This window comes from Chiloscyllium plagiosum, chromosome 7 (genome assembly GCF_004010195.1).
Source record: "Chiloscyllium plagiosum isolate BGI_BamShark_2017 chromosome 7, ASM401019v2, whole genome shotgun sequence".
Lineage (NCBI taxonomy): Eukaryota > Metazoa > Chordata > Chondrichthyes > Orectolobiformes > Hemiscylliidae > Chiloscyllium > Chiloscyllium plagiosum.
The window spans coordinates 69,586,105-69,598,502 of record NC_057716.1 but is presented as its reverse complement, the minus strand read 5'-3'; the positions used below and the strand labels follow the sequence as shown (position 1 = coordinate 69,598,502).

Below are 12,398 nucleotides of genomic sequence, written 5' to 3'. Positions count from 1 at the left end.
ATTGTTAAGGGTGAGGACTAGTTCGGCCAAACGAATGAGAGTGTCAGTGGAAGGGTACTGTTGGGGACGTCTGGAGAGGAAAAAACGGAGAGCTTGGAGGCCCTGGTCTTAGCGGATGGAGGTGGAGAGGGATTGGATATCCATGGTGAAGATGAGGCGTTGGGGGCCGGGGAAACGGAAGTCTTGGAGGAGGTGGTGGGCATGGGTGGTGTATCGAACATATGTGGGGAGTTCCTGGACTTGGGGGGATAGGACAGTGTCGAGGTAGGTAGAGATGAGTTCAGTGGGGCAGGAGCATGCTGAGACAATGGGTCGGCCAGGGTGGTCAGGCTTGTGGATCTTGGGAAGCACATTAGTCTGTTGCTCACTGCTGTAACACATTTTATGGTGTCTTCAATATAGTTTTGGAAATTTAAACCCTTATATCTATTATAACTATTTGCATTTTGAAGCTATCAGGACTTCTTTCTCCAAACTAAATTTTCTAATTCACTGTTTTGTACTGATTTTTTTAACTTGAAAATGATTTGAATTATCATGTCAGTACTTATGTGTTTTCGTGTAATCATGATGAGTGCAAGGGATGTCTCGTATACAGTACCTACATGGCTGAATATTATTGAATGTCTCATTTGTGAATAAAGGTCTAAATGGTAGAATGCAGAAGACAGCATATATGAAAATTGAATTGTAAAGGAATGAAGATGGTTGAAATATCAAGTCAACAATAACTTATTTCCCACTCAGTTCTGTCTTTGATGAAGTGTTTATGGCATGCATTTACCCTGCACCTTTGGCTGCTGCGAATAGAATAAGTCCAGTTGATAAGCTGCATAGTAAAGTAACCTATAATTATGAGATTCACACAGCTTTAAAGATTTCCTGAAGTCACTGGTGTTTGAAGACGTTTGAATCAATAGTTTTAGCACATTATTACTGGATCTTTATCTTGAAGGAGATATAATGCAACTAGGCAATGTTGAAATGAAATTTAACATTATTAGGAGTTGCTAACAAGATTCAATTTGAAGTGTTATTCCCTTGTTTGCCTTGAAAATAAATATACAGTATATTTTAAATGAACAATGTATGCATTTTTCAGTTCTGGAGAGTGATGAACTATTGTTCCTTTTTTGTACTCATTGGTTAGACTACTTGTCAATGTAATATTACATAACCAATTTTTTCCCCCTCCACTTGTCAAAGGCAGTGACAAACCATGTATCCCTTCAGCTGATACATGTCAGGGAAATACAGAGTTTTCCAAAGGCCCCAAGAATCATTTTCCATAAGAACATGTGAAATAGGAACAGAAGTGGGCCATTTGGCCCCTCAAACCTGTTTTTCAGTGTCTTGGGACGTTTCTAGATCTCAGCAATTTTTAAAAGTTACAACTAATTCATTGATTTTCTGAGAAACGCTCAATTCAGGGGAACTTGTCAGCTTATTATTGACCCATTAGTTTTTTTTATTAAATTTACTCAAGTAACTATTTAAGTTCCTGTTCCTTATTATTTAATTGGTATGTGGGCACCACTATGAGCCTCTGTCAGAAAACACCAGCGAACACAAGATGTTGTTGTGTACCTTAGACATTGACTTATTGTGTAAAGACCAAAATAACAATAATCTTCCAAAATTCTGTAGCCTACATATGGTGCAGGAGCTGCTCCTTTCACATCTTGGACTATAAAACATCATGCAGCTCTAAGGATAGCTAAGCATTACACCCTCAACTTTGTAAGTGATGTTCGAGTGACATTTGCACACATAGCCAACGATGAACAGTGAACATATATTTCCAAACTTGAGAATGTATTTTCAATGAAGTTTCCCCTATGCCATCTGTGTGCGTATTCTTTTTCCTTTCCCTTTCCCTTCTCAGTGCAGTCTCTGTCTCTGCAGTTGGGGTGGAAGAAGTTGTCCTACAGGTAAATCCTGTTGGCCTTGAAATTTTGGCCAGGGGTGTTTGTGGTGAGATAGCCAGGGTGTGCTGAAAGTGCCCTGTCCAGACGCAGGCAGACACTCATCATCATGAATTCCCACAGGACTGAGGATGAGAAGCAGAGTAAAGATGGATGGCCTGGCCACCTCTGGAATGTCCTAAAGGAGATTTCTGAAGAACATATGTGGCTTCTTCTCTGTTGGGTAACAACTGACACTGTCTATCTTCTTCTGAGGAAGGGGCACCTGGATAAAGATCAAAGTCTCTTGTCACTATGTCAACAAGACATTGGCATTGAGCACCAATGGCTAACTCAATGAAATGCAGGTCTCCATTTATATCCAGAAGGCTCTAAGGCTCCAACCTTGGCTCCTGGCAACCTGGCCATGGATGCACCCAGATACTTGCATACCAAAGGTAACATAGTGCAAACAGGATTGGTGGAGTCCTCCCAAATTTTCAGTTAATTCTCCAAGTCTTCAACTAATGTAGCTATTGGTCTTGTATATATCTGTGTGTTTAATTGAAGTAGTTCATTGTTGACCCCATGGGGTCTTCTCCTGCCTCAGGCTGAGAAAGTTCTTAGCCTCCAGCAGTTCTCCAAGTGCCATTGACTGGGCATTTTATCCTTGACCAGCTACAAAGATTGTGATATGCTCACCAGAATGTGCTCCCAACTCTAATCTAGATAAAGTACTCAGAGATGTGTCAGTGTTGAGTTGGTAGAGGGTGCAGGAGGAAACCTTGTAGTGCATCCTCTGTGAAAACTGTACCTTCGTCCTCAAAGGCAGAGGAGGTGGTATTTTGTGGGGCTGCCTTCTTGATCACAGAGACCATCTGCATGTCACTGGTACCTCCAAGAGACAAAAGGGAGAAAGTCTCAAAAGTGGAATAGATGTCCAGGCATGTTAAGAGTATATTCATGGTAGTGATAATGGGAGAGCAATACAGCAATGGTCTATGCTGCTTCTTTAGTTGCAGGAACCTGGAGATTTTGGCATCACCACATGAGCAGCCGCAGTCCATACTGGTCAGGGTCAGAACTGTCTCCTCATAGGATGTGAGGAATTGAATGTTGGGCACCCCACCACATGCCTTGGCTCTTTCCAACTTATTGTGAGTTGTTTTCATCTGGAATGAGACAAAGGAAGGGATTGAGTGAGCTGAAAGTGGCTAGAGCAGGTGTGAGACAAGTGGTAGAGTAAGTGAGTGAGTGGGCAGCATTGCGGCAATGTAGGATAAGTAGTGTAGGGGAATTGAGTGGATGAGAACGATGAGGGTAGATGTTGCATCCAATCATGGTCGACCATGAGCACTGGTGAGTGGTGTGTGCAGTAATGGAGATTGAGTGAGTGTAACATAGCAAAGACAAGACAGTTTATTTACAGTTAAACTAAAGTATAAAATTAACTCCAGAAATATCCTGTGCCTTGGATGCCACTGTGCATAGAGCCTGTGTCCTGTGGCCATGTGATAACATGCAGGTACTTGATTTATTTACATGTTGAGTTCTTAAGGGGACATTACTTCAGAGGTTTGAATTGAATTGAATTGAATTTATTGTCACGTGTACCAAGGCACAGTGAAAAGGTATTAACACATCAGTAATAAATAAATTGAAACTCTGGTTGTTGGTTTTAGTGATCCATGTTTGTACTTTGTACCTCTGTGCACAAAAGCTTATAATTGTGCCACGACCTCGTTACAGTTCTATCCTTTACCACTTAGTTATCTTGAAAGGCATGTAGGATACCTAGATTTAGGCCTAGCAGAAGGTCTTCGTTATGCAGACAAAAGTAGATTCTGTGAGCTCCTGCACCAAAAGTAATAAAAGGTCATAATCTTGTTTGGCTGTTCATCCTATGAATCCTTGTCTTTCGTAATTTGGGTATGGATCAGAGATTAGTCCTTGCCATTTCCTGATTTGAAGATATCTGTTCAAGATAGTTTGACACAACCTGAAGCAGAAGGGCATCATAGTTTCATCAATTCTCACTGTTTCTTGCGGATAACTAAATTTAATCAAATTTTATGCAATCTTTTACCGCAATTGAAATATGCCTTCCATCAAGTTAGTTAAGTTTTCACAAAATATTTGCTACCACTTTTCAAAAGCTGATAATGTTAGCTGTACATATTATGTACTTTGGAGATATGTTGCCAATTGTTATTCAATGTATTTCATTAATTATCTTATTTCTTATCAGGCAGGACAAGCCAATCCAATAGTGAAGCTGTTTGTCGTGAATCTCTATGGACCAACTCATACTCTTGAACTGATGCCACCAGAGAATTTCAAGTCCAAGTAAGATTGGGTTCACAGTCATCCTGTATTTACAAATTTAAAAATAATAGTCACCATAGCTTTGTGCATGGGAAATCATGCCTCACGAGCTTGACTGAATTTCTTGAAGAAGTAACGAAGAGGATTGATGAAGGCAGAGTTGTTCGCTTGATCTATCTAAACTTTGGTAAGGCAGTCAATAAAGTTCCTCATGGAAGATTGGTTAGCCAGGTTAGATCACATCAAACAGAGGGAGAACTAGCTATTCGGATGTGGAACTGGCTCGAAGGTAAGAAGACAGAGGGCAGTGGTGGAGGGTTGATTTTAGTATGGAAGCCTGTGACCAGTGGTGTGCCACAAGGATTGGTGCTGGGTTCACTGCTTTTCATCATTTATTTTAATGATCTGGATGTGAATAAAGGAGGTAAGATTAATAAGTTTGTAAATGACACTAAAATTGGAGGTGTAGTGGACAGCGAAAGAGATCAGAGTACAACGGGATCTTGATCAGTTGGGCCAATGAGCCAAGGACTGGCAGATGGAGTTTATTTTAGACAAATGTGAGATGTTACATTTTGGAAGGGCAAATCATTATATACTTAATGATAAGATCCTGGGGAGTGTTGCTGAAAAAAAGAGACCTTGGAGTGCAGGTTCATAGTTCCTTGAAGGTGGAGTCACAGGTAGACAGGATAGTGAAGAAGACATTTGGTATACTTGCCTTTATTGGTCAGCACATTGAGTATAGAAGTTGGGAGGTTGTGTTGTATCTATACAGGACATTGGTGTCTATACAGGACATTGCAATTCTGGTCTTTCTGTCACAGAAAGGATATTGTGAAACTTGAAAAGGTTCATAAAAGATTTAAAAGGAGGTTGCAAAGGTTGGAGATTTTGAGCTATAGGAAGAGGCTGAATAGGCTGGGGCTATTTTCCCTGGAGCACCAGAGGCTGAGGGGTGACCTCAAAAAGTTTATAAAATCATGAGGGGCATGGAGAGGGTGAACAACCAAGTCTTTTCCCCATTCTCGGGAGGGGAGGGGGGGGGGGGGGAGTCCAAAACTAGAGGGCATAGGTTTAGAGTGAGGGGGACAAGATTTGAAAGATACCTAAGGAGCAACATTTTCATGCAAAAGGTGGTATGGAATGAGCTGCCAGAGGAAATGGTGGAGGCTGGTACAATAACAACATTTAAATGACATCTGGATGGGTTTTTGAATAAGAAGGTTTAGAGGAATATGGGCCAAATGCTGGCAAATGGGACTAGATTAATTCAGAATATCTGGTCAACTTGGACGAGTTGGACAGAAATGTCTATTTCCATGCTGTACAGCTCTATGACTCTAATTATTACTGGTCATCTTGTTAAAGATGTAGTAGGGTACATTTGGTGTAAAATTGATGTACATATTACTTAATAGTTTGGTGATGTAGGTTTGAACCGATGGCTACCATCTAATGATCAACTCTTCTTCATTTTTCCTTACATTCTCCCCTCAGATTTTACTCTGTTGTACCCAATTCAAACACAAAGATGATAAGTCCATCTGTCAGTGTTACTTGTGATTGACTGTTAGATAGTTCACCAAACTAACCTAATTTAAACCAAATGCATTTAATTCTTTTTGCAACTTTGCAAGCAAGTACCTTGCACAAATAATGCTCATATTGATAGCTGAATTCAGTCAGTAGAAAACAAATGAAGAATTTCAAAGTACAACTCTGATCCTCTGAAATGCAATGGCTCAGTACATCTATCTGCTGCTGTGTGAATAGGTTATGATGTCTGTCTATGCGGAGAGATAATTCTGAGGCTCAGGCATCATCTTCATAATTATCCCTATTTCACTTGATGGAATAATTAACGTAGTCCCGTCCTTCTACAAACACTATAAATTCTAAACAATGTACTGCAACTTGTGTTAAGTTTTATCTTTCCAACTTACAAGCCTTGACAACTGATGGATACACTAAAGCAGGTGATCCTTCCTATCACTGCATTCAAATTGATTTAATGATCTTGTCAGTCAATCATGAGGCTACACAGGAAATTTAGCTGCCAAGATTAACCTGCTCCTCAGCTTTAGGAAACAAGACAGAAGTGTGTGCTATCTGTGAGAGGCTAAAATGAAACTGAAGCTCTTTCTTTAATGGCTGAATTGACTCTTGCCTTACTGTCTCAGCTCACAATTATGTTGGTGCTGAATAATGCTCCTTGGTACCATGCCTATAGGTCAGCCAAGCCAATGAGGTAAAAGTAAACAGCTCTGTACTCTACAATCTACAACTTTCCCCATTCAGTTAAATGAAGTCATAGCCTACAATTTTTTTAAATCAAAATTTCATTTCTTTCTTATTTCTTGTGTCAGTTGATTACTATTGGTTAATAAACAATCAGGTTTGTTGCTTTGATCCAAACTATCAAGCTGTGAACACTGCCCGGGCCAAAATGTCAACTGAAATTGTACCAATAATGATTAGTTCTGTTAAAATAAAGACACATAATAGTCTAATGAAAAAAGAAGCAGTGTACTACTATAAAAGAATCACAATTTTTAGAGGTGCTATCGTTCAGATTTGGTGTTAAGCTCAGGGCTCATCAACCTATTCAATGAGGTATAAAGGATCCTTGGCTCTATTTTGAAGAAGACTAGGTCAGGTTTCCTCATTGCGCTGGCCAATATCTATTACTCAAACAACATCACTAAAAACAGATTATATGATCATTATCATATTAAAGGTGTCCATAATAAACCAAAGTGTAGAAAATGGATGTTCATCTATGATGCCAACACAACCAAAGTAGAGAAAACGCACTGAAAAACCTCACTTGATAGTTTTTTTATTATGCAGGACTACTTCATAATTTATTTAGCTTGGGATTTTTATATAAGAATTAAGCTTGTTAAATGCATGTATAGTAACACACTTAACAATATTTATGTGTGGCTTTACTAAAGCTAATTTTTACCAACTTAGAGCTTAAATTTCTTTACAAGGGAATATTACATCACAATGGTAAAGTGGGTCAGCAATACAAAGACTGTCGTAAACTGGCTGAACAGACCTCAAAATGTTTCCATCCTTACTACCTGTGAAATTACAACTGGGGCTTGTTCTAAGGTAAGACATTTTATTCATATGAGGCATTTTCCTGAATTGTGATGTTATTAAATGTCATTAAACACAGCGATCACAGCGACTTCGAATCATCTAAGAAATGAGAAACTAATGGAAGTTAATCAAATCTGTCAATAAATTATGTTTCATCTGACAAGTAAATTGAGTTTAGCCTTATCTTTAGCAAGCTTTCTCTTATATCTGACAAAATAGTACAGAGTTAGCTGTTTGCTGCAGCCAGCAGAATTCTAAATGATGTGATCATTTGAAAATGGAGGAAGGTCCCTTTCTTTTACTAAACTGTTGTTTGAGTTAGTTCTGTATGTTAATTGAAGAGTGAATGTTCTTCATTCAACTTGAACTTAATACGACTCATTTTGCTGATCCTTACTCCCAGAAACAGCCATTTCTCCGACACAAAAGGTTTTCCTGGTTCTTTTGCCTCTTGTACTTTGTGCTGGATTTCCAAAACAATTCAACAGCAGGAGAAGAGCCGTGTCTGCTTCTGTACTTGGAATATAGAGAACAATGCAGGAATAATTCTGGAATCCCGTCAGTGGTAGGAAGATTACTGGAAAAGATTCTCAGGGAGAATGTCTAAATGCATTTAGAAGCAAATGGACTTATTAGTGATAGACAGCTTGGTTTTGTGCAGGGGAAGTCATGCCTCAGTAACTTGATTAAGTTTTATAAGGAGGTTATGAAGATGATTGATGGGGAAAAGCAGTTGATGTTGTCTACATGGACTTCACTCAAGCCTTTGACAAAGTCCTCATGGCAGATTGGTACTAAAGGTGAAGTCACATGGTATCAAGGGTGAGCTGGCAAGATTGACATAGAACTGGCTAAGTCATAGGAGACAGAAGATAGCAATGGAAGAATACTTCTTCGGAATGGAGGGTTATGTCTTGTGGTGTTCTAAGAGGTCAGTACTGGGACCTCTGCTGTTCATAACCTATATAAATGATTTGGAGGAAAACATGACTGGTCTAATTAGTAAGTTTGCAGACAATAAAAAGATTGGTGGAGTTGCGGGTAGTGAGGAAGATTGTCAGAGGATACAGTAGGATATAAATCAAATGGAGGCATCGGCAGAAAAATGGCAGATGGAGTTTAATCTGGACAAATGTGAGGTGATGCATTTTGGAAGGTCAAGTACAGATGGAAATAATACAGTGAATGGCAGAACCCTTGATATGCAGAGGGATCTGGGTGTGGAGGTTTTAAGATCACTGAAGGTGGCAGTGCAGTAGATAAGGTAGATAAAAAGGCTTAAGGCATGCTTGCTTTCATTGGAAGGGGCATTGAATATAAGGATAGACAAGTTATGCTGCAGCTTTATAGAACCTTAGTAAGGCCACACTTGGAATATTGCATATAGTTCTGGCCGCCACACTACCAGAGGATGTGGATGCTTTGGAGAGGGTACAGAAAATGTTTACCAGGATGTTGCCTGGTATGGGAGATTGTAGCTATGAAGAGAGGTTGGCTAGACTGCGATTGATTTCACTGGAAGGCAGGAGGTTGAGGGGTGAGTTAATAGAAGGTTATAAGATTATGAATGGCATGGATAGAGAGAAAAAAATGAGACTTTGTACTAAGGTGGAAGGGTCAATTACTAGAGGATACAGGTTTGAGGGGCGATATTTATAAGAGATGTGTGAGGCAAGTTTTTCATACAAAGGGTAGTGAGTGCCTGGAATGTGTTGCCAGAGGAGGTGGTGAAAGCAGACACAATAGTAGTATTCAAAAAACACCTGAATAAGAAGGAACTGGAGGGATCCGGATCCGATAAGTGAAGATAGTTTGAGTATGGAAGAGCAGAATATGGCAGCGCAGGCTTGGATGGCTGAAGGGCCTATTTTGAGTTGTATTATTCTTTGTTCAATGTTCAGGTACAAAGAGATTTTCCTGCATTCCACCTCAATTTCCTGGGTGATTATTCACCGAGGCGAAAGTGAAGACTGTGGATGCTGGAGATCAGAGTTGAAGAGTGCGCTGTTTGACTCTGATTATTCACTGAGTACTTTAGCATAGAGGGACGCGGGTAAACGTGGTGTTATTATATCTTGTCAGTTTCAGAAGTCACACTACAGCAGGTTATAGTTTAACAGGTTTATTTGAAATGACAAGCTTTTGGAGCGCTGCTCCTTTATCAGATGACTGAAGAGAGACACACAGACACATAATTTATAGGCGAGAGTTCAAAAGATTCTGCAAATGGTTTGAGTGGAATATTGACAGGACAAATAATAAGTCTCTGCAGGTGATCAAAAGCATCAGATGGTGTGAGTAAAGTGTCAACAGCTGAATAGCAAGTGAAGGGATGACCTATAATCCAATTAATTGAGGCTGAGAGATAATTACAAAAATATAAAAATAAGCTGATGCTGGAAACAAATAAAATGGCTGGAATAACATGATAAATGTACGAGTCACAAGCTGAAGGTCTAACTAAAGTTACAAGTAATCCAAAACTGTGCAAACTAATTAAGGTAGAGAGATCATAACAAGTTATCAAGGTGATGGTGTCATGGATTGTAGGGACAAGGCAAATATATAAGAATAAGTAAAATAGTCAAGATTTGAACCCTCCCATCCCACTATTTGTATATACATGGTCAAAGCTTTGGGCCATACTTTAACTGACTCAACATCTGTTAATTTATATTCATTCACAATTGGACGTAATTAATGTCTGCTGATCTGTTGGGGACTGGCCTCACACAGGATTAATCTGAATAATATTAATGACAGAGAATTCTGCAACTTTGTAATGCTGTCTTAGTCCAGTATGAATGCAATGATTAAGGTTGTTGGGGATTTAGGCCTGCGTTGAGTGTATGGAGAAAGTAAAGGAAAATCTTTTCTACTAAGTCTAAGGTCCTAATTTAATACTTCTACTCACAAAAGGAAGTCCAGCTTTCCCTCATTTTAAGAAAGTTGTGGCTTTTACCATAAATCACTTTCTTTAAGGATTCAAAACAGAATGGAATTTTTGTACTCACACTAGAAAACCTCTGATACCAATTTTTGATGACTTTAAGGTCTACTAATAAAATATAAAATAGGGGAACATTAAGGACTCACCATTATACATGTTATCCATAGAAAATCTGATTTGCACAGGGTTAACATGCAACTTATTTTTTTAAAAAGTGACTTGTGTAAATTAGTTGGGAGAAAAATTGACGAGTCTAAGTTGGTGGGAGACAAACGTGTCAAGTAAAAAATTAACTCGAAGTTAAAACAAATACATAAGGTTTAGTAAAATGCATTCATTCTTCAAATATACTGAACCATGTTAACAATCTGTTCCACCAAGTATTGAAATCATGTCTCCGATAAATCATTTTCTGTTACTTCACTGCCTCTTGCTTAATTTGAGAGTTCAAGAACGTGGCTGACCTTCCTGACTCTTACACTTGCAAGAAGTGTGTCCAGCTGCAGCTCTTGTTTGTCCGCATAATGGCTCTGGAGCTGCGGATGGACACACTGTGGAGCATCTGCAATGCCGAGGAGGTCTTGGATAGCACATTTAGTGAACTGGTCACACCACAGGTTAGAATTGCTGAGGGAGACAGTGAATGGGTGACCAAAAGACAAAAAAGAGTATAAAGGCAGTGCAGGTGTCCCCTACGGTCATCTCCCTCCAAAACAGGTATACTGTTTTGGATACCGTTGGGGGAGATGGCTCACCAGGAGAGGGCAGCAATTGTCAAGATCATGGCACCGTGGCGGGCACTGCTGTTCAGAAGGGCAGGAAAAAGACTCATAGGGCCATAATCATAGGGGATTCTATTGTGATAGAAGTAGATACATGGTTCTGTGGCCAAAACTGGTTTCCCTGATGGAATATTGCCTCCCAGGTGCTCGGGTCAGGGATGTCACTGATCGGCTGCAGAGCATTCTAAAAGGGGAGGGTGAACAGTCAGTTGTCTTGGTGCATATAGGCACCAACGATATAAGTAGAAAATGAGATGAGGTCCTGAAAGGATAGAAGTTAAAGAGGAGGACCTCAAAGATAGTGATCTCAGGATTACTACCAATGCCATGTGCTAGCCAGTGTAGAAATGAAAAAAATAGGCAGGATGGCTTGAGGGATGGTGTAGGAGGGAGGGGTTCAGATTTGTTGGACATTGGGACTGGTTCTGGAGAAGGTGGGACTATTACAAAATGGATGGTGTACATCTGAACCAGACTGGAGCCAATGTCCTTGGGGGAGTTTTTGCTACTGCTGTTGGGGAAGTTTTAAACTAATATGGCAGGGGACTGGGAACCAGAAGAGAAAACAAGTAGGCAGCCAAATGGAAACTGGAGAAGTAAGAATCATGAAGATAGCATTAATAAGGGGAAGAGAGCAGATGAACACAAAAGAACTGGTGACCTGAAATGCATTTACTTTAATGCAAAGAGTATCGTGTGTAAGGTTGGATTGGTGCCTGGGTGTATGACGTTATTGCAATCACAGAGACTTGGTTGAAGGACGGGCATGTTCCAGGATATAGACGCTTCAGACAGGACAGGGAGGGAAGTAAGAGGGGGGAGTGGAGTTGCATTGCTGGTCAGGAATGATATCACGGCTGTGCTAAAGGAGGACACTATGGTGGTCTTGACTAGTGAGGCATTATGGGTGGAGTTCAGAAATAAGAAGGGTACATTGTTGGGGCTGTATTACAGGCCGGTAAAAATGAGGACTGCAGATGCTGGAAACCTGAGTCTGAATTAGAGTGGTGCTGGAAAAGCACAGTAGGTCAGGCAGCATCCAAGGAGCAAAAACCCTTCGTCAGGAATAGAGGTAGGAAGCCTGAAGGGTGGAGAGATAAATGAGAGAGGGTGGAGGGAGGGAGATAGTAGCAGAGTACAATAGATGAGTGGGGTGGGGGTGGAGGTGATAGATCAGAGAGGAGGGTATGGGAAGGCAGCAAAGAGTACAATGGGTGAATGGGGGTGGGGATGAAGGTGATAGGTCCGAGAGGAGGGTGGAGTGGATAGGTGGAAAAGAAGATAGGCAGGTAGGACAAGTCATGGAGACAGTGCTGAGCTGGA

General features: G+C 40.3%; 1 protein-coding gene across 1 annotated transcript in view; it reads left to right on the top strand.

The window, feature by feature from the left end:
- The window catches only part of LOC122551933 (inactive dipeptidyl peptidase 10-like), a 1,705,342-nt gene that overhangs the window by 1,549,699 nt on the left and 143,245 nt on the right, over positions 1-12,398 (top strand). The window contains exons 10-11 of the mRNA XM_043694504.1: positions 4,153-4,250; positions 7,229-7,352. Of these exons, the coding sequence (XP_043550439.1) occupies positions 4,153-4,250; positions 7,229-7,352 (222 nt within the window). The remainder of the gene's footprint in view (positions 1-4,152; positions 4,251-7,228; positions 7,353-12,398) is intronic.